The sequence below is a fragment of the Paramisgurnus dabryanus genome, chromosome 8 (genome assembly GCF_030506205.2).
Source record: "Paramisgurnus dabryanus chromosome 8, PD_genome_1.1, whole genome shotgun sequence".
In the NCBI taxonomy this organism is placed as follows: domain Eukaryota; kingdom Metazoa; phylum Chordata; class Actinopteri; order Cypriniformes; family Cobitidae; genus Paramisgurnus; species Paramisgurnus dabryanus.
Window position 1 is genome coordinate 38,432,938 of NC_133344.1, and position 22,916 is coordinate 38,455,853.

A 22,916-nucleotide genomic window follows, 5' to 3' on the forward strand; every position below is an offset into this window, starting at 1 on the left:
ATTATGGTAACAGTGGAATGGCCACTTTCACTAAAGTTGCTGATACACTTCCTGAACTTCTGGGCTGTGGGGACAAATGTGCAACAAAGAAACAGATTGATCCATCAACAGTGTGTAAACATTAAATTCATATTTAACCTTCCTTTTATCATTTCTTTTGAAATTATTTTGCACATAAAAATAGCAACAGTAAGCTTAGCAAATAGAAATATTTCTGTAGCATTTTAAAAAGTTAACATACAACCAAATTTTAATGTGCAGACTAAGAATAAGCCTATATGGTTTCTTTCAATTACTTATTAGGGCCCGAGCACACCGGGGTGTGAGGACCCTATTGTTCTTCAAGGAGTTATTATTATTATTTTTTTTCTTTTTCTCCGACTTCAGCGGGACTTTAGAGGGCCTAAACATACTCGAAAACTCATGAAATTTTGCACAGATGTCAAGAGTAATGAAAATTTACATGTGGTGTATGCTTTAGAATTAGGCGTGAGAAAATGGCTCTATAGCGCCACCTACAAATTTTCAACGAAGCAGCCCTCGGACTGTGTTTGACGTACAATTACGAAATTCGGTACGCGTCTGTAGCATGACAAGACCTACAAAAAAGTCTCTTGGAGCGAAGCCGTAAACCAAACAGGAAGTCAGCTATTCTGAGTTATTTTTGTGATTTGGGCGCAGTTTTTGTCATTTCCAGGCGTCATACTTTAACTAACTCCTCCTACAGTTTTCGTCGGATCATCTTCATATTTGGTGAGTGTCATCTTAAGGCCTTTGTGATGCTAAATTGGAAGGATTTGACTCTACGTAAAAATTTGTGTCGGTTCTGGCCCGACAAAGTTTGATGTTTTCCAATGAAACAGGAAGTTGCTGGAACTCATGCATACAGTGTCCGATCTGTCCCAAATTTCACATGATTGCTAAGAGTCCTGACCTGAACACATCTACATAACAATTTTCATTTATAGCCATAGCGCCACCAGCTGGCAACCTGAAGGAACATGTTATAGCGCCACTTTCAAATATTGAATGAAGCAGCCCTTGGACTGTGTTTAACTTACATGTACGAATTTCGGTATGCTCATGTATTATTACAAGCCCTACAAAAAAGTCTCTTGGAGCAACGCCCTAAACCAAACAGGAAGTCAGCTATTTTGAATTATTTCTCAGATTTTGGCTCAGTTTTTCTCATTTCCAGCAGTCATACTTTAACTAACTCCTCCTACAGTTTTCGTCGGATCATCTTCATATTTGGTGAGTGTCATCTTAAGGCCTTTGTGATGCTAAATTGGAAGGATTTGACTCTACGTAAAAATTTGTGTCGGTTCTGGCCCGACAAAGTTTGATGTTTTCCAATGAAACAGGAAGTTGCTGGAACTCATGCATACAGTGTCCGATCTGTCCCAAATTTCACATGATTGCTAAGAGTCCTGACCTGAACACATCTACATAACAATTTTCATTTATAGCCATAGCGCCACCAGCTGGCAACCTGAAGGAACATGTTATAGCGCCACTTTCAAATATTGAATGAAGCAGCCCTTGGACTGTGTTTAACTTACATGTACGAATTTCGGTATGCTCATGTATTATTACAAGCCCTACAAAAAAGTCTCTTGGAGCAACGCCCTAAACCAAACAGGAAGTCAGCTATTTTGAATTATTTCTCAGATTTTGGCTCAGTTTTTCTCATTTCCAGCAGTCATACTTTAACTAACTCCTCCTACAGTTTTCGTCGGATCATCATCATATTTGGTGAGTGTCATCTTAAGGCCTTTGTGATGCTAAATTGCGAAGGATTTGATTCTATATTAAAATTTGTGTCTGTTTCGGCCAGCCAAAGTTTGATGTTTCGCTATGAAACAGGTTGCTGGAACTCAGGCATACAGTGTCCGATCTGTCCCAAACTTCACATGATTGCTAAGAGTCATGACCTGAACACATCTACATGTCAATAGTCACTTATGGTTATAGCGCCACCAGCTGGCAACAGGAAGTGACATGTTTACAATGATTATCCAATGTCTGATCTGTCCCAAACTTCACATGATTAATAAGAGTCCTGGACTGAACACATCTACATGTCAATAGTCACTTATGGTTATAGCGCCACCAGCTGGCAACAGGAAGTGACATGTTTACAATGATTATCCAATGTCTGATCTGTCCCAAACTTCACATGATTAATAAGAGTCCTGGAGTGAACACATCTACATGTCATTAGTCACTTATGGTTATAGCGCCACCAGCTGGCAACAGGAAGTGACATGTTTACAATGATTATCCAATGTCTGATCTGTCCCAAACTTCACATGATTAATAAGAGTCCTGGAGTGAACACATCTACATGTCAATAGTCACTTATGGTTATAGCGCCACCAGCTGGCAACAGGAAGTGACATGTTTACACTGATTATGCAATGTCCGATCTTTCCCTAACTTCACATGATTAATAAGAGTCCTGGACTGAACACATCTACATGTCAATAGTCACTTATGGTTATAGCGCCACCAACTGACAACAGGAATTGACATGTTTACACTGATTATGCAATGTCTGATCTGTCCCAAACTTCACATGATTAATAAGAGTCCTGGACTGAACACATCTACATGTCAATAGTCACTTATGGTTATAGCGCCACCAGCTGACAACAGGAAGTGACATGTTTACACTGATTATGCAATGTCTGATCTTTCCCTAACTTCACATGATTAATAAGAGTCCTGGACTGAACACATCTACATGTCAATAGTCACCAGTGTTGGGCAAGTTACTAAAAAATTAGTAATTAGTTACAGTTACTAATTACTTCTTTTAAAAGTAACTGAATTACTCTACCGGTTACTGTATATCAAAAGTAATTAGTTACTTAGAAAAGTAACTTTTAAGTTACTTTTATGTCTGCTTTTTAAATGTAAATATGAACAGTACTGAACAGTCAAACAGTAAAATGATATGGATGGGCTATTTTACACATAAGACTCTAATATATTACATACTGTAGGAGCCTATTTTGCTTTAGATTCAACCTTTGAATATTTTTGTTAGAAATTATCTTAATATTTAAACTTAGTTTATTTATGTATATCATTTAGACCATTTAGACAAATATTCTGCATGTTTACAAAAATATAAAATGTGTTAAAATTGTGTAGTGTCTCTTTAAAAATTTGGAGACAATTGTGTCAACATGTCAAATTTTCTAAAATAAATTATAATTTTTCTGATTTCATATTTATTTTAATAAGTTAGAAACGTCTCCGCTGTGTCCTGCTGACAGGTACGATGCGTGTGCAGCAGATGAGGCAAATTATGGGTCCTCCGAAGGTTAGACCGTCTCATTTCAGTTCTCTTCGTGAACTTCTGAGCGCCTTGAATGGGCAAGTGCTCACCTTTTATTGCATGCTTAGTAGGGTGCAGCACTTGAATTGGAACACAGCTTGTGAAGCTTGCCACAGGGACTGCGCTCTTTGGTCATATATTGTTTGTTTTCTGTTGGATTTAAATGATACACAGGATTAAAGGAAGATATTTATTCAGAAAACGGAGTAGGCTACGTGGATTGTTTTGTCGGACGGACACAGAGCGAGTGGATTGTTTTGTCGGACGGACACAGAGCGAGTGGATTGTTTTGTCAGATGGACACAGAGCGAGTGGATTTTTTGTTCGGATACGGAGAGACTGAAACTAAAACTAAAAGCGAGCTCACACATACTATGGAGTTTTAACACGGGTGTACACCGCAGTGTGAATATTTTAGTGGAAACAACAATCGCGGATCGTTCTCTTCCATGAAGCCGATGTAAACATCTAAGAATATATGATCATTTCTTAGATTTATTACCTTTGTGGACTACAAATGCAAGTTGATGTCATACTGCGATTGCTTGGTGAAGATAATTTACAAACATGAGACCGGATGGATTATGACTTGCGCACAATTTTTAAACAAAGGTATGTTGTCCCGTTTAGATTTTTCATGTTCATTCTATATGCACTGTCAGCTATGATGAAGTGTAATGAATCATTGCGCCGCCAACTACAGTCCTGCGACGTCAGATATGTCTTGTCTATTTTTTACAAAATAGAGTAACGCGCATAACGAACTCATTTAAATTTCAGTAATTGTAATTGCGTTACTTGATTTAAAAAAAATAGTGGAGTTACAGTAACGCGTTACTCCCATCACTGATAGTCACTTATGATGCCAATAGTCAGTTACGGTCATAGCGCCACCAGCTGGTAATAGGAAGTAACATGTTTACAATGATAATGCAATGTCAGATTTGTCCCAAACTTCACATGATTGATAAGAGTCCTGGACAGAACACATCTACGTGCCAATATTTACATGTAGTCACTCATACACACACACACTCGCTCACTCACTCTCTCTCTCTCTCATGCTATCTTACACGATGCTACCTCGCTGTCATTTGTAATTAGCAACAGGAAATGTGGCACATTATACTACACTTTTAAATGGTTCACCTATGTTTACATGCTTAAATGCCTATTTACTACTGTTCCCTTTAATTCTTCTCATGCCACGGCGTGGCGGTGTCAGGTGTGCGAGGGCCCTTCCATCACTGCTTGCAGTTTTAATTTATGTATTAAAATTCTAAACTACATGAGAAAGGTATGATTCAAAACAAAAAAGTAAGGTGCTTTACTTTCATGAGAATGGAGAGGTAGTGGCAAAAAATGAAATAATAAATTGGTAACCAAGTAAAATACAACTTGATGAATCTGTCTCTGTTGGACTTTATGATGCATCTTTTTTCGTGTGAAAGATTTTTTGTCAGTGAACATGGCTGCTATTGTATGGGCAAATAATAAAACAAAGGTGAGATTCTGAAGTCAGATTCTGACACATTTAAGTATATTGTGTGTCCATAGTGTATGCAATAATACATGTAACAGCACTATAAAGAGTTTAAATCTGTGGGTTGCAGTTGCCTAGTCTGTGTGCAGTGAGAGATGTCCTCCTGGCACTAGAAAGGCTGTGCAGAAAGGAAACCTATATGTTGTTATGACTATATACCATGCACAGAAGGTGAAATCAGTAACATTACAGGTATAAAATCAAAATAAAATAAATGCACCCGGGGAGTGGCAACTCCACCCCAGTCGGTCCAGCTGATTTGGAAATGTTTCGGCAGAGCGCAGGTAGACTTGTTTGCTTGCCCATAGACAACCCATTGTCGCCCGTTTTATTCACTGACTGGAGAAAAACTCGGTGTGGATGCACTGGCACACTGCACAGACATTGTGAAAAGTCAGGGAGGACGAGGAGCGCATTCTACTGGTTGCACAATTTAGGACGACCAAGAACTGCAATCAAGACTCCATCTATTCCTCCTTGGGACCTGTCCATGGTGCTGAAAGCTCTCCAGGATCCCCCCTTCGAGTCTCTGCATACTGTAACTATCAAGTTTCTTAAAATAAAAACTTTAACGCTCCTTGCATTGGCCTCCGTTAAGGGGATAGGGTACCTCCATGCATTTTCGGTCAATGATCTGTGCCTTCAGTTTGGGCCCCCTGACTCCAGTGTAACACTGAGACCCAGGCCTGTCTATTTGCCCAAAGTTCCCACCACTTCTTTCAGGGATCAGGTGGTGAACTTGCAAGCACTGCCACCGGAGGAAGCAGACCCAGCCATGGCTTTATGTCCTGTATGCACACATAGCTTTATGTCCTGTATGCACACTGCATAGATATATGGACCTAGCAAAAAGCTTTAGGACCTCAGAGCAGCTCTTTGTCTGTTAGTCAGCAGAAAGGGAAAGCTGTCAGCAAGCAGAGGATGTCCATTTGAATTGTGGACATGTCACGGAGTGACTAGACAGGGAGGAACCAAAAACAGAGTAAAGAGGTTCCGCCCGGACCGGTTTGCACAGACACCGGCACTCCCGGGTTTCCCGGGGATCCCCTGAAATCGCTGATATAAGGGACAGCTGTGTGAGCGACGTGGCGAGCGACGATTGGGCGAGCCACACCAAAGAGAGGGATATAAAGAGAGAGAGTAGAAGTTACTTTTCAGGAGTTCGGTTGCATTGGACGGGCGCTGTGAGTACCTGCTGGGTTTGAGTCGTTTGATGCTGGAGTACGCCACTGTTGACACGTTCTGGGATCTGTGGAGAGAGAAAGAACAGTTCAAAGCCAAGTAAGAGTGAGCATTGTAGTGAAACGAACACATTGACACCTTTGTTGTTGTTGTGTCTGTATGAAGGACTGGGTGAGCTGCATCGAAGACATCGTTTACATTGGAGTACGTCCTGGAAAAGGAGAATTTCCAGCCGTGAGTACCCGCAAAACAGTGATGAATGTTGAATGCTTACATTGTTAAAGGAGAGTGTAACTTGTTTCTAAGCGGCCCCACCAGGTGTGTGTGGTAGGTGGGCAAGCCGAAAGACGTGTATTGAGCTGACACTGGACAGCGAGAGTTTTGCCACCGGTCGAGGCACTGCACGACGTAGCAAAGTACGATCCCACTCCCCTATTCAGGCGTAGTCCCGCCAGGAGAGGAGTACGGACCCTAACCTATTCACTGGAGTGTGTGCTGTGCAGCGAGTGAGTGATCTATTTTGACGTGAGTACACAAAGCTTTTGAAGTGTTGTGCTGTGTCCTTGTTGTTTGTACTCACCTCAGGAGGGATTGAACCCCTGTGGATGCCATCGGGAGCCGCTACGACGGTGCGTGCCCAGCAAAATAAATTACGCCCTGTAACTGTGTCCAGTAGGAGCTCGACAGAAACACCAAGTAAGGTACTGTGAGGAGTTATGTAGCTACATCAGCCCGCCTAGCAGCAGAGGAAGAGTCGAGGGTGATCGGGGAGACCTGGGTGCCCATACATACGTTGTGTGTGAAACTAATGTGTGACAACTACTGTTTTTCGTCTAGATCTTCGCCTGTCTAGGGAAAAGAACGTGCGGTCATTGGCCGCTTGGAATACATTCAACGGGACGTTATTGTGTCAGCCCCGGCCGTGTGCCAGACAAGGCCCCCCGCCTCTTGCTGCATTAGATGGTGACGGTGACGTATGGGTTTCAGTTTCGATTGTACTCCTGTGCCTAGTTGAGTTTTTGCTGATATCACGAGCCAAAGCTAACTTACCCAGCAACGATCCACAGCCCTAAAAGGCCTGTATAGAGAGAAAGATACTTACCCCATCACGAGCTAAAGCTAACTTACCCAGCAATGACCCACAGCCCTAGAAGGCCGGTATAGAGAGAAAGATACTTACCTCATCACGAGCTAAAGCTAACTTACCCAGCAACGACCCACAGCCCTAGAAGGCCTGTATAGAGAGAAAGATACTTACCTCATCACAAGCTAAAGCTAACTTACTCAGCAACGACCCCCGCCCTAGAAAACCTGCAGAGGAAGATCATACTTACCTGTGTGTGGACTGAAGTTGAAGTCCCTTGACCCGCTCTAGAGACCCGGTGAGAAAGAAATAAGTATCTTGCCTCGAGTGCCTGCCAACTCCACTCTATACGATCCAGGCACCTAGAAGGAAGGCGTTGTGTGAGCTTCGTCCAACGTAGAACTTACATTGTGTTTATTCTGCACTCAGGAGTAACGAGGCGCGCCACGGGAAGTCTTTCCACGCAGGAGGTGGGCCGTGGACGAAGGAGCTCCGCCCGGTCCTTGCCCTGCAATCCCCTGGTTTGGCTGAAAAGACTTCTCGCCCTCAGGGGGAACACAACGGGGCCAGGGACGATGAAGGGGAGAAGTGATATTTTTAGATTTCCTATCCCCACTCCCCATCATCTTTTAACTAATTTAAATAAAGCTTATTGTTTTAATATACTTATCTCTCGTTGTTTGGTCATTGGGGTGCTTTTGGGACCTCCTCGAGGTGGAACTTGGGAAGGAGCGAGATGCACACAGTCTGTGGTCCGCTCCGACCTGTGACAGACACAATTGCCCTTGTTTACAAATGCAGGGCATTCCATGCCCTTTTAAGCTGAGAGCGCATTCTACAAGAATTGTGGCATCATCTTGGGCATTAGCTTGCGGGTCCTCACTAAATGATATTTTATAAACAAGGTTTGGGAGGAGTTGATCAGTCAACGAACATCGCTGGCTCTCGATCACTAATCAATGTACATGGCTGGCTTTCAATCAATAATCAATGTAACAACTTATCACCAGTTCTATAAATAAACAAGACTCCTTACCCTCATTGTCCGGGATTATTGCAAGATCCAGACACTACAACTCCCCCAAGGAAATGCACCATACCGCGAAGGATCCTTGCGGGTCTCCAAACGACGGTCAGGATGCTTCACTTGAGCCCGAGGTCTCCCCACAGACTTACCGATCTTCCCGCACCGCTACACGAATCCCGAGGAGGAAAGAGCAGTCTTCTTGCACCCTGCAAGGGCACTCCCCACTATCACTGGCATTCTCATAAGCTTCTGCTTCTCCAGGGATCCCAAACGACAAAAATGGACCGTCCAAGGCCTCAAACTAGCCCTCAAGAACGTGGATGTTCCATTCTCTCAGAGGCAAACAAAGGCGGAACTTTTCCGCCTCCTCAGCGCTAGCCATATGGCTACTCACCCTCCACAAACAGCAAAGTCAGCAAGCTCAGACTCCTCATCAAATGAGGCATCGTGTCTTTGTGTGTGCATTTGGACATCGCGTCACACAGACGAAGCACACACACTTGCATCTTTTATAAGAATACCAGCAAAGCGCGTCAAATATGAGGCATCGTGTGTTTGTGTGTGAGTTTGGACATCGATCCCATCACACTGACGAAGCACACACTCGCGTGTGTCTGGAGATTTAGGCGCGAGTAAACAGTTATGTGATGTGTGCAATCGCATCTTTTATAATGATACCACAAAGCGCTTCAAATATGAGGCATTGTGTGTTTGTGTGTGTTTGGACGTCGATCGAGTCACACTCGCGTCTGGAGATAACTTTAGTTACAGTCACGAGTAAACAAGTAGATGTCATGTTTCCAGCACTCGGATTAAAACTCAACACAGCAGTGAATGGCTGCAGAGACGGAATGTCCATTGACTGTGGGGTTGACTAATGAATATGAATGATCTCTGCTCTTCTCTTCAATGGAGTGGGGCGTGGCTCATTATAGATAATGAAGCAACAGAAGAAAGACGGTACATCTCTCTCTTCTAATACAGTTAACAACGAATTACAATATTTGTTTTCGATTTCACTTACATCTTCCAAAAGCAGACATTCCAAGCATTATGTAGACATTTATCTTTTGTTTATATGACAAGTATTCGTTAAGTTACAGTTAATTTTTCTGACGTGTTTCTGAAAGGACTTCACTGACGGAGAGAGAACAAAATGCGCATCATGTTTATTTTCTTAATTTTGCGAAAAGCACAACATGCTGTTTTTATTGGGAGTGGACAGAAAAAAACTAGACAATTTAACGTTTTAAATGATGTATAAATCATATCTGTATGTCCAAAATCAGCAGAGTTACCTAAGTCTCTTTGGGGAGTGATCGAAAAATAAATCGAAAAATAAAGCCCGCGCCGCAGCCGACCCCAGAGTGCTAACTCATTAATACTCAATTGTCTTCTAGATCAGTCATTACGCCACCTGTGAGTGTGTTAGTGATAAAACCAAATATCCTTAATTTCTTTTAACTATTGCAAGAGATTATTATCAAAGCATAGCACTGGCAGAGCTGGTGAGACACTTTGGTTGGACCAGGATGGGAGCCATAAGAACAGATTATGGTAACAGTGGAATGGCCACTTTCACTAAAGTTGCTGATACACTTCCTGAACTTCTGGGCTGTGGGGACAAATGTGCAACAAAGAAACAGATTGATCCATCAACAGTGTGTAAACATTAAATTCATATTTAACCTTCCTTTTATCATTTCTTTTGAAATTATTTTGCACATAAAAATAGCAACAGTAAGCTAAGCAAATAGAAATATTTCTGTAGCATTTTAAAAAGTTAACATACAACCAAATTTTAATGTGCAGACTAAGAATAAGCCTATATGGTTTCTTTCAATTACTTATTTATGTATTAAAATTCTAAACTACACGAGAAAGGTATGATTCAAAACAAAAAAGTAAGGTGCTTTACTTTCATGAGAATGGAGAGGTAGTGGCAAAAAATGAAATAATAAATTGGTAACCAAGTAAAATACAACTTGATGAATCTGTCTCTGTTGGACTTTATGATGCATCTTTTTTCGTGTGAAAGATTTTTTGTCAGTGAACATGGCTGCTATTGTATGGGCAAATAATAAAACAAAGGTGAGATTCTGAAGTCAGATTCTGACACATTTAAGTATATTGTGTGTCCATAGTGTATGCAATAATACATGTAACAGCATTATAAAGAGTTTAAATCTGTGGGTTGCAGTTGCCTAGTCTGTGTGCAGTGAGAGATGTCCTCCTGGCACTAGAAAGGCTGTGCAGAAAGGAAACCTATATGTTGTTATGACTATATACCATGCACAGAAGGTGAAATCAGTAACATTACAGGTATAAAATCAAAATAAAATAAATGCACCCGGGGTGTGGCAACTCCACCCCAGTCGGTCCAGCTGATTTGGAAATGTTTCGGCAGAGCGCAGGTAGACTTGTTTGCTTGCCCATAGACAACCCATTGTCGCCCGTTTTATTCACTGACTGGAGAAAAACTCGGTGTGGATGCACTGGCACACTGCACAGACATTGTGAAAAGTCAGGGAGGACGAGGAGCGCATTCTACTGGTTGCACAATTTAGGACGACCAAGAACTGCAATCAAGACTCCATCTATTCCTCCTTGGGACCTGTCCATGGTGCTGAAAGCTCTCCAGGATCCCCCCTTCGAGTCTCTGCATACTGTAACTATCAAGTTTCTTACAATAAAAACTTTAACGCTCCTTGCATTGGCCTCCGTTAAGGGGATAGGGTACCTCCATGCATTTTCGGTCAATGATCTGTGCCTTCAGTTTGGGCTTCCTGACTCCAGTGTAACACTGAGACCCAGGCCTGTCTATTTGCCCAAAGTTCCCACCACTTCTTTCAGGGATCAGGTGGTGAACTTGCAAGCACTGCCACCGGAGGAAGCAGACCCAGCCATGGCTTTATGTCCTGTATGCACACATAGCTTTATGTCCTGTATGCACACTGCATAGATATATGGACCTAGCAAAAAGCTTTAGGACCTCAGAGCAGCTCTTTGTCTGTTAGTCAGCAGAAAGGGAAAGCTGTCAGCAAGCAGAGGATGTCCATTTGAATTGTGGACATGTCACGGAGTGACTAGACAGGGAGGAACCAAAAACAGAGTGAAGAGGTTCCGCCCGGACCGGTTTGCACAGACACCGGCACTTCCGGGTTTCCCGGGGATCCCCTGAAATCGCTGATATAAGGGACAGCTGTGTGAGCGACGTGGCGAGCGACGATTGGGCGAGCCACACCAAAGAGAGGGATATAAAGAGAGAGAGTAGAAGTTACTTTTCTGGAGTTCGGTTGCATTGGACGGGCGCTGTGAGTACCTGCTGGGTTTGAGTCATTTGATGCTGGAGTACGCCACTGTTGACACGTTCTGGGATCTGTGGAGAGAGAAAGAACAGTTCAAAGCCAAGTAAGAGTGAACATTGTAGTGAAACGAACACATTGACACCTTTGTTGTTGTTGTGTCTGTATGAAGGACTGGGTGAGCTGCATCGAAGACATCGTTTACATTGGAGTACGTCCTGGAAAAGGAGGAAATAAGAAGAGAGAGATCGATTAGAGAATTTCCAGCCGTGAGTACCCGCAAAACAGTGATGAATGTTGAATGCTTACATTGTTAAAGGAGAGTGTAACTTGTTTCTAAGCGGCCCCACCAGGTGTGTGTGGTAGGTGGGCAAGCCGAAAGACGTGTATTGAGCTGACACTGGACAGCGAGAGTTTTGCCACCGGTCGAGGCACTGCACGACGTAGCAAAGTACGATCCCACTCCCCTATTCAGGCGTAGTCCCGCCAGGAGAGGAGTACGGACCCTAACCTATTCACTGGAGTGTGTGCTGTGCAGCGAGTGAGTGATCTATTTTGACGTGAGTACACAAAGCTTTTGAAGTGTTGTGCTGTGTCCTTGTTGTTTGTACTCACCTCAGGAGGGATTGAACCCCTGTGGATGCCATCGGGAGCCGCTACGACGGTGCGTGCCCAGCCAAATAAATTACGCCCTGTAACTGTGTCCAGTAGGAGCTCGACAGAAACACCAAGTAAGGTACTGTGAGGAGTTCTGTAGCTACATCAGCCCGCCTAGCAGCAGAGGAAGAGTCGAGGGTGATCGGGGAGACCTGGGTGCCCATACATACGTTGTGTGTGAAACTAATGTGTGACAACTACTGTTTTTCGTCTAGATCTTCGCCTGTCTAGGGAAAAGAACGTGCGGTCATTGGCCGCTTGGAATACATTCAACGGGACGTTATTGTGTCAGCCCCGGCCGTGTGCCAGACAAGGCCCCCCGCCTCTTGCTGCATTAGATGGTGACGGTGACGTATGGGTTTCAGTTTCGATTGTACTCCTGTGCCTAGTTGAGTATTTGCTGATATCACGAGCCAAAGCTAACTTACCCAGCAACGATCCACAGCCCTAAAAGGCCTGTATAGAGAGAAAGATACTTACCGCATCACGAGCTAAAGCTAACTTACCCAGCAACGACCCACAGCCCTAGAAGGCCTGCATAGAGAGAAAGATACTTACCTCATCACGAGCTAAAGCTAACTTACCCAGCAATGACCCACAGCCCTAGAAGGCCGGTATAGAGAGAAAGATACTTACCTCATCACGAGCTAAAGCTAACTTACCCAGCAACGACCCACAGCCCTAGAAGGCCTGTAAGAGAGAAAGATACTTACCTCATCACAAGCTAAAGCTAACTTACTCAGCAACGACCCCCGCCCTAGAAAACCTGCAGAGGAAGATCATACTTACCTGTGTGCGGACTGAAGTTGAAGTCCCTTGACCCGCTCTAGAGACCCGGTGAGAAAGAAATAAGTATCTTGCCTCGAGTGCCTGCCAACTCCACTCTATACGATCCAGGCACCTAGAAGGAAGGCGTTGTGTGAGCTTCGTCCAACGTATAACTTACATTGTGTTTATTCTGCCCTCAGGAGTAACGAGGCGCGCCACGGGAAGTCTTTCCACGCAGGAGGTGGGCCGTGGACGAAGGAGCTCCGCCCGGTCCTTGCCCTGCAATCCCCTGGTTTGGCTGAAAAGACTTCTCGCCCTCAGGGGGAACACAACAGGGCCAGGGACGATGAAGGGGAGAAGTGATATTTTTAGATTTCCTATCCCCACTCCCCATCATCTTTTAACTAATTTAAATAAAGCTTATTGTTTTAATATACTTATCTCTCGTTGTTTGGTCATTGGGGTGCTTTTGGGACCTCCTCGAGGTGGAACTTGGGAAGGAGCGAGATGCACACAGTCTGTGGTCCGCTCCGACCTGTGACAGACACAATTGCCCTTGTTTACAAATGCAGGGCATTCCATGCCCTTTTAAGCTGAGAGCGCATTCTACAAGAATTGTGGCATCATCTTGGGCATTAGCTTGCGGGTCCTCACTAAATGATATTTTATAAACAAGGTTTGGGAGGAGTTGATCAGTCAATGAACATCGCTGGCTCTCGATCACTAATCAATGTACATGGCTGGCTCTCAATCAATAATCAATGTAACAACTTATCACCAGTTCTATAAATAAACAAGACTCCTTACCCTCATTGTCCGGGATTATTGCAAGATCCAGACACGACAACTCCCCCAAGGAAATGCACCATACCGCGAAGGATCCTTGCGGGTCTCCAAACGGCGGTCAGGATGCTTCACTTGAGCCCGAGGTCTCCCCACAGACTTACCGATCTTCCCGCACCGCTACACGAATCCCGAGGAGGAAAGAGCAGTCTTCTTGCACCCTGCAAGGGCACTCCCCACTATCACTGGCATTCTCATAAGCTTCTGCTTCTCCAGGGATCCCAAACGAAAAAAATGGACCATCCAAGGCCTCAAACTAGCCCTCAAGAACGTGGATGTTCCATTCTCTCAGAGGCAAACAAAGGCGGAACTTTTCCGCCTCCTCAGCGCTAGCCATATGGCTACTCACCCTCCACAAACAGCAAAGTCAGCAAGCTCAGACTCCTCATCCCAGCAAGCACGGAGAACACTGTAATCCCGAAAGACTCCGGGAAAAACATGGAGGTCTCAAAGACGCCACAACAAGCCATTGGCTAGCATAGGCTGCCTGCCGGCTTCTCCAGCGGCTAGCCCACAAGCTTGGCATTAAGCAAGTCAGCCAGACAGCTTTCGCTCTCGGCAATGGCTTCGGTCCTCACACCGCCGCTCTCTTCTCCCAGCCAAAGGCTTGCTGCCTCTCCATCTCTCTATCACACGGGGTTGCGTTCAGCAGCAGCACCAGACTTATATTCTTTTCTTATTTTATTTATTTATTACAGGGATAGTGAATATTAATAGACATTTAAGCCAATATGCCAGAGTTAGCCAAATGGCTATTTTTCACCTGTAGTCCTTAGACAGATGGTAATAGTCACCCTAAAAACAAGAAAATTTGATAAAAGTACATATTTAAATAACAATAAAACAACTTCAGTATATTTACACAAAATACTATTAAACTAAGAATGTTCGTTAAAAACACAATCAACAATCAAACAAACATCAGCCAAATACATGAACATATACACACATACAATAAGCAAGAAACCGTCAGGGGGCAACAAGAAAAGGTCATAAAGTAAGCTAATGTTAACAGCTCTAGTTATTAAGTAACAATTTCTTTAACTGGATCTTAAATGTACTGTACGCGTTCAGGTTTCTCATGTTTATATGAGTAAGGTTCCATTCAGTAGCAGCTCGAAAAGAAAAAGCTGTTTGACCAAAAACACTTTTCCTAAGAGGAATGATACAATCCCCCCTCACTGCACCTCTGGTTCTACTATAATCAGCTGTTCGGATGTTGATAAACTGATAGAGGGGAGGGGAAGATACACCATGAATAATTTTATAAGCAAGACATAGATTTGAGAAATTCCTCTTCATATTTCTCCCACTTTTACCACAGGAGATGACACGAGCATGAGGATGCCTCCGCACTCTCTACAACTTTTCCTCCTGATTTTTATCCCTAAGGATCGACCCAATGCAAGAGGCTGCCTCCACAGGCGGCTCCAGCGGCTTCTTTTTGCCTTCATTTTTTTCCAAGGTCCGTCAACCTTTCACGCTGGCTACCTTTTCACCAATGTCCATTCCACCCTACGCATTGGTCATGGAACCTCAACCGATCATCAATACCATCAGGCAGCAGATCCTCGCAGGTGCGGACGTAGACCTTATTTTACTTCTTTCACCACTGTCACCTCCCCAGACTGATAGGCAGATCAACTGTGGGGATTTCACAGTAAAACTTAAAAGCACAGCACAAAGTCCATCATGCATTCTAATTTGGCCAGATTATTGTAGAGATTACCTTAAAATAATGGCATAGCTCTTAAAGAGCGCTAAATATTTGACCCTTCTTAGCTGCATTCTTCTCCATTTCCCAGCATAAACAGCCTGATTCCGCTCAAAGAACTACTGAACTACTATGACATTGGGCGAGCAATCACTCTCATTAAAAATGTCGGTCGCAGCGCCTGGATGGCAAAAGTGGATATTACATTAGCATTCAAAATCATGTCCATTCACCCTGATTTTTGGCACCTGTCTTGCATATGCTGGCACAATAAATTCTACTTCTCTGTCCATTTGACTTTCGAGTGCAGAAGCAGCCCCAAAATATTCGACATGTTATAAGAGGCCATTTGCTGGATTACTTCCAATAACTACGCAATCCCCTACGTCATACATCTTTTAGACGATTTCTTAATCATCTGTCCTCCAGATAATTTTCCAGCTGCCCATCTCTAGAGCTCGGAATTCTGCTCGCTCAGGAAAAAAATGCAGGTCCAGATACTTCAATCAAATTTTTGGGAATCTTTTAGAGTTTAAAAAATTCCAAGCATCGCTACCCAAGGAAAAAATCGTCAGGATAATCTTAGTAGCTTCCACACTACTCAAGAACCCATCCTGCTCTAAACGAGAGTTACTCTCAGTACTCGGCCCTTGCTAAGACAACTAATATGGATTTCAGCCTGGAATCAATTTTTGATCTCTGCCAGCAATCAATTTTTGATCTCTGCCAAACACATTGCCGGACGTAACAGTACAATAGCCGACTCACTCTCTCGATTTGCTTTCCATAAGTTCAGGCAGCTGGCACCGGAAGGGGATCTTCACTCAACACCAGTGTCTCCATATTTAACAGTAATATTCCCATAAATCATCCACTCAAAGACCTTCTGAACACCTCCCTATATACTGTACTCCAAGTGGTCTCCACAGGAACTCTTTAAACCTATTTGACAGCTTGGAGAAGAGTTTTTCCATTAATCAATCAGAACGCTCTGCCACAGCAGACGTCTTTTTTAAGCCAGTATTGCTGCAGCAACTGCGATACTCAGAGCTTTTTAAAATGGCTACCACTTGCTTTAGCATTTTCCCCGGACAGGGCCAGCACCTTGCCTTCTCAAGCCAGCTTTGTTTGGGGAATAGCCTTGTTTGGGGATTTGTTGTTCAGGCGACTGTCCTGCACCACCTGCTCACTTTGGGGATAACCCAGGTCAGGGCACACCCCAGGTCAGCAGTCTCACTTTATTGTCAGTGAGGCGAACTTGTAAAATGTTTTATAATCAGAGTTTGGGAGGAGTTGATCAGTCAATGAAAACTGCTGGTTCTGGATCACTGATCAATGAAGATGGCTGGCTCTCCATAAATAATCAATGTAACAACTCAGCACCAGCTCTATAAATAATCAAGACTCCTTACCCTCATTCTCCAGAATTATCCCAACCCATCTCCACCCCTAACTACGTACATTCAGTTCAGCACTGGGAATAACCCGGGTCAGGGCACACCCCCAGGCCTGGGGCTCTTCCCCGGTCAAGGAACGAATGTTCTGAATATGGGGGGTATTTCCTGAGCTCTGAGCCCTCGCCATGGGATAGCACTCCAAACACGCAAATCAGCAGTCCCACTTTATTGTCCGTGAGGTGAACTCGTAAACAGACATTTGTAGAGCTGCTGGCTGGGCAACACCTAACACATTCATTAGATTCTAAAGTGTTCGTATCGAGCTGGTATCCTCTTGGGTTCTCACCTCAAACCGGTAAGAACTCCGGGAGTCGCCACGTGTGTCTGCCTTTTGTTAAATACTCGTGTGGCAGGGCAGCAACTGTGGATGCAAATTGGCATTTTACTAGTTTCTCCAAGGAGACTGGTCCCACGAAGTGCGTTCCCAATTTGTCGGTCACAATGTGACGTCTCCATTGCCTTCCTTCAGGGAACAACGGTTACATACGTAACCAAGACGTATGCGCAAGTTGTTAGTAAAAATTACTTTAATGTAGCTAAATTCATCACATTCAGTATGCTTATATTTTGTGCTGTATTGATTTTTTCCAGCTTTTGTCACTTTGCCTGGAAAATTCTGGATGAGCTGTAGCATCTTAATTTCTAAATGCTATATTATATTATTGAAAACAGACAAAAAACATTTGATGGGCATAGTGCCCTCATAAACCTACTGAAAGGCAATGAATAGACACTATAGTGATAATAGTTAAGGAGAGATTTTTACCTTAGCTCATCTATATTGAGTTATGCAGATTATTATCATTGTGATGCCACTTTTATTAATAAACAGCTTGATTAACATCTAATAAAAAGTGCACTTATTATTGAAATGGATTTTGAATTTTCACAACATAAACAAACTCAAGTTTAAAATCAGTGGATTACTTTAATGTGATGAAAGTTTCCTTATATTTATTTGAACACAACAATGGTATTTTTCATAATGTTGCACAGGGGGTCGTTACTGCACTCAGGGCTTAAGAATAATTAAAAAGATCTGACATCTGACTCAGAAGAATGATTTGTTGACAAACTACTTTACAAAAGACAAGAAGAATTAAAAGATGGTAAGCAATGAGGTACAACAACACACAACCAAGCTTGATAATAATTTTAACTAAACTCAGGTTCCCAAAAAATGAACATCAGCATTGCTGCAGGAAGATTGTGCAGGAAATTCATTATTTTGTAGTTCAGTTGGTCTTTAGGTGGTTCAATATTTTCTATAAAACAATTAAAGCAAACTAGTGTAATGACGCTGATCCCAAATGGAATTTAAAATACGATAAAGGGCAGATCATTTCCTGTTCTGCCACAAAGGCTCCTGCTCTATCTTCACATGGACATGGCAAAGAAGACAGTGCCACTCCTGCTACTGCTGCTATATGGTGCTTGCATCCCAGCCACAGCAGAAGTCTGCAAAATGCTTAGCCAGCCATTCCCACCACTTCTTTCTGCAGAAAGAGAAATCAACATTGGGGGGATTTTGTCAATTCATAGAACTGTTGTGCAAAAGTTGCATCCTTTCACTTCCAAACCAGAACCACCTACATGTGTCAGGTCTGTATGAGAATAACGTTGCATTATGAATACTGTAGTATTATGAATACTACTACTGGGACGGTTCACTCAAAAAGGAAAATTCTGTCATTATTTACTTATCATCAAGTTGTTCCATACCTGCATGAGTTTCTTTGTTCTGCAAAATGTTTGTAACCAAGCAGACCATGAGCAACATTGACTTCTATAGTAGGAAAAAATAAAACTGTTAATAATATCTTAATTTGTGATTTGTGCAACCTAGAAGCAAACCAAACTATGAAATTGTTACTTTTGGACTGTATGATGCTCCTTTTTTTTAGTGGGATGGAAAGTTTAGCTGTAAATATGACTTTAATTTAATGGGCAATAAATTCTAACCAGGTAAAAACTTGTGGGTGACTTTAAAATAAGAAAACTGCTATTGTATGTTATGGATACTTTTCAAAGTAAAAATGTCTTAAACTCTAGATTAAAATGTAGAGGGGATCAAGCTTTCGGTGGTAGGGCCCTTTTTATCCATTTTTAAGTCTCTTTTAAAAACACTTGTTTGATCTGACCTTTTATCATTCCATTTGTATTATACTGCAGTTGGTCTTTGTTTAGCTGTCATTCCTTTGGTTTACTCCAAGAAAGGATGTGTTAATTTTTTAGACATTGTTTTCCTAGTAAACACATTGTGTTATAAAAGGTACTACACAATCTGTTAAAACAACGTGTGTTGTTCCAATGACAACACAGAGATGTGTCAAGTTATGTGTCATTAAATATGTTGTCCATAACTAGATAAAACATGTGTTTTTTAATTTAACACATTCATTTTAAGATTGTTTGAAATGTATTTTATTTCTGTTTTATGCGTTTACAGTTTGATTTTTATGTTCGGCTGTTTTTAAATGTGCTCTATATATAAATGAATTTGAACTGTATAAATAAACAGGTCATTCTAAAATTAGCAAGCTGCAATATTTGTTGCAATTGCCTGTGTCTGTGTGCAGTGAAAGATGTCCTCCTGGCACTAGAAAGGCTGTGCAGAAAGAAAACCTATATGTTGTTATGACTGTAACCAATGTAAAGCAGGTGAAATCAGTAAAATGTCTGGTAAAATAAATCTGAATAACTATATTTATAAAGTTAGATAAATTATTTGTAGAACAAAGCAAAACAAAGAAATGTATATAGGTTAAGAAAAACTTGAGGGTCAGTAAATGACAGAATTTAAAATTTTGGGTAAACTATCCTTTTAAAAGTGGTACTAAAATAATACTTATTATGATTATGATGATATAATACTAATAATGATTATTTGCAGAATGTACTGTAACACTTGACTGATGTTTATTGTCACAGCTTCAACTTGCGTGAGTTTAAAGTGGCTCAGACACTGATTTTTGCCATAGAGGAGATCAACAACAGCACACAGCTGTTGCCTGGTGTCACTTTGGGCTATAAAATATATGATACATGTGGGACAATAAATCAGGCTATTCTGTCGAGCATGGCTTTGATAAATGGCATTAAAGAGACTTTGCATTATGAGTCCTGTTCTAGACCACCATTTGTTCAAGCCATTGTTGGAGAGTCAAGCTCCTCTCCCACCATTGCCATCGCCTCTTTACTAAGCCCTTTCAGTTTCCCTGTGGTAAGAACTCTCTTATTGATTTGCCACATGTTGTCATGATAAATCAATGCATAATGAACCACTGCAAGATGCCCCAAATGTACAAGTACAGAAAATAGAATTGTGAAAACAATTGGTGTAAAAATAACAAGTAAAAATATCTGGGTTTTTTTAATCATTTTTTATTTTGTTTTTGTAGATCAGTCAATTTGCCTCATGTGCATGCTTGAGTGACAGAAAAAGGTTTTCATCCTTCTTCAGAACGATAGCCAGTGATTATTATCAAAGCAGAGCACTGGCTCAGCTAGTCAAGCACTTTGGGTGGACTTGGGTTGGAACAGTCAGCAGTCGCAATGATTATGGTACCTATGGCATCTCAACATTTGAAAAGACAGCACAACAATTAGGGATTTGTGTTGAATACTCAGCGACCGTATCAAGAACCGATACACAAGAGCAGCTCCTAAAGACACTGGAAGTGATTAAAAGATCAACAGCCAAGGTCGTGGTATCTTTTACATCTTCTGGAGATTTTATCCCACTCCTGCAATTAATTGCGCAACAGAATGTCACTGGGCTCCAGTGGGTCGGTAGCGAATCCTGGATCACTTCTCGAATTATTGCAGAAACAAAGGAATACAGTTTCCTCACGGGAGTCGTGGGCTTTGCCTTACAGAACATGAAGCTTGATGGTCTCCGAGAGTTTCTTTTAACTGTGCATCCTGATCAAGAACCAAAAAATGAACTTTTGAAAGATTTCTGGGAAACAGCTTTTCAGTGCTCTTTCAGAAACACCGGAGGTAGCACAGGTGGCTGTACTGGCTCAGAACGCTTAGCAGAAGTGCAAAATGAATATACTGATGCATTAGAGATGCGCTTGGCAAATAAAGTGTACACGGCAACTTATGCTGTTGCACATGCACTGCATAATTTGATAAAAGATGTCAATTCCTCCACCAACAGCAGCAAAGTAGAGGTGCCCATGCCAAGAAAGGTAATTAAGAAGACAGACAATTAAAAGATAAAAGTCAAACTGACACCAATTATGTTTGTGTTTATTCTCAGGTGCTGGAGTATATGAGAGATGTCAGTTTCACTGCCAAAACAGGTGAGAAAATATATTTTGATGCAAGTGGGGATCCTGTAGCGAAATATGATCTGGTCAACTGGCAGCCTGCTAAAGATGGAAGTATGCAGTATATACTGGTTGGTGGGTATGACCACTCACTGCCTCCAGAGCAACGTCTTAAAATTAAAAAGGAACTTGTGGTATGGGCTGAGAACAGCAGACAGGTACGTCAAAAATGTAAGAGGGCAAATTATGATGGCATGATAAATGACTTGGCAATATGACAAAAATATATAAAAGCTGACTAGACAAGCTATCGCTTTACAGACAAGCAATTGTCATGGTTTAAAATCTATATTTGGGCCTTACATGGCACTTCTCTTTTCACAGCTGCCTGTGTCTGTGTGCACTGATAGTTGTCCTCCAGGCACTAGGAAGGCTGCACAGAAAGGAAGACCTATCTGCTGTTATGACTGTATTCAATGTGCACTTGGAGAAATCAGTAATGAGACAGGTAATAAGTACTCGCTCATGCATTAATACTGTACAATGGCCAGAGACCTTGAAATGTACTTTGTATTTATATTTGTTTAATTCCTTCACAGATTCTAGTGACTGCTTTCCTTGTGATTTGGAGTATTGGTCGAATGAAAACAAAGACAGATGTGTTTTAAAAGTGATTGAATTCCTTTCCTATACAGAAATCATGGGGATTGTGCTTTCTCTTTGTTCTCTCATTGGAGCATTGTTTTCATCAATTGTATCTTTTGTGTTTTATCTTCATAAAGAAACACCTATTGTAAGAGCCAACAATTCAGAGCTGAGCTTTCTGTTGCTCTTCTCATTGACTCTGTGCTTTCTCTGTTCACTTACTTTCATTGGTCAGCCCACTGAGTTGTCCTGTATGTTGCGTCACACAGCGTTTGGGATCACTTTTGTCCTATGTATCTCCTGTGTTCTGGGGAAAACAATAGTGGTGTTAATGGCATTCAAGGCCACACTTCCAGGAAGTAATGTCATGAAATGGTTTGGGCCTCCTCAACAAAGACTTAGTGTTGTTATCCTTACATTAATACAGGTCCTAATTTGTGTGCTTTGGCTAACAATATCACCTCCTTTCCCATATAAGAACATGCATTATTACAAAGATAAGATCATTCTAGAATGTCATTTAGGTTCAGCTGTTGGTTTCTGGGCTGTTCTTTCTTATATTGGCTTGCTTTCAGTCTTGTGTTTTATTTTAGCTTTTCTGGCTCGTAAGCTCCCTGATAACTTCAATGAAGCTAAATTCATCACATTTAGTATGCTCATATTCTGTGCTGTATGGATCACATTTTTCCTAGCTTACATCAGTACACCTGGAAAATTTACTGTTGCCTTGGAGATATTTGCTATTTTAGCTTCAAGTTTTGCTTTACTATTTTGCATATTTGCCCCAAAATGCTACATAATTTTGTTAAAACCAGAGCAAAATACAAAGAAACATATGATTGGGAAATAGTAATAAAAAAAACTCAAAAATCTAATTGGACAACAATATGATGTAGTAAGTAACTAAGTAAATAGCAATTGATAGCAAAACAGAAAAACATTGCCATGAAATAAAAAGCATGCAAACACAAATATATATGCTTTTGACTTGTTAGAGTGACAAAATGACTGGAAGAGGTTCAACATTACTGCCTGGACAAACAGTAAAATCACATGGTATACACTGTC

General features: G+C 41.9%; 1 protein-coding gene across 1 annotated transcript; it reads left to right on the plus strand.

Moving 5' to 3' along the window:
• The first annotated feature begins 18,313 nt into the window (after window positions 1–18,313).
• LOC135770538 (extracellular calcium-sensing receptor-like) lies at window positions 18,314–22,698 on the plus strand. The gene is made up of 6 exons (XM_065280200.1): window positions 18,314–18,528; window positions 19,858–20,149; window positions 20,328–21,122; window positions 21,194–21,421; window positions 21,588–21,711; window positions 21,803–22,698. Exons 1-6 carry the CDS (start codon window positions 18,314–18,316, stop codon window positions 22,696–22,698), a joined length of 2,550 nt encoding a protein of 849 aa, XP_065136272.1.
• Window positions 22,699–22,916: the final 218 nt, after the last annotated feature.

Excerpts from the sequence above, each read along its gene's own strand:
- LOC135770538 (XM_065280200.1), top strand. The coding sequence starts at position 18,314 with ATGGCAAAGAAGACAGTGCCACTCCTGCTACTGCTGCTATATGGTGCT. Across the intron at positions 21,123-21,193 it reads AGGTGCCCATGCCAAGAAAG|GTGCTGGAGTATATGAGAGA; the intron begins GTAATTAAGAAG and ends GTTTATTCTCAG. Across the intron at positions 21,422-21,587 it reads GGGCTGAGAACAGCAGACAG|CTGCCTGTGTCTGTGTGCAC; the intron begins GTACGTCAAAAA and ends CTCTTTTCACAG.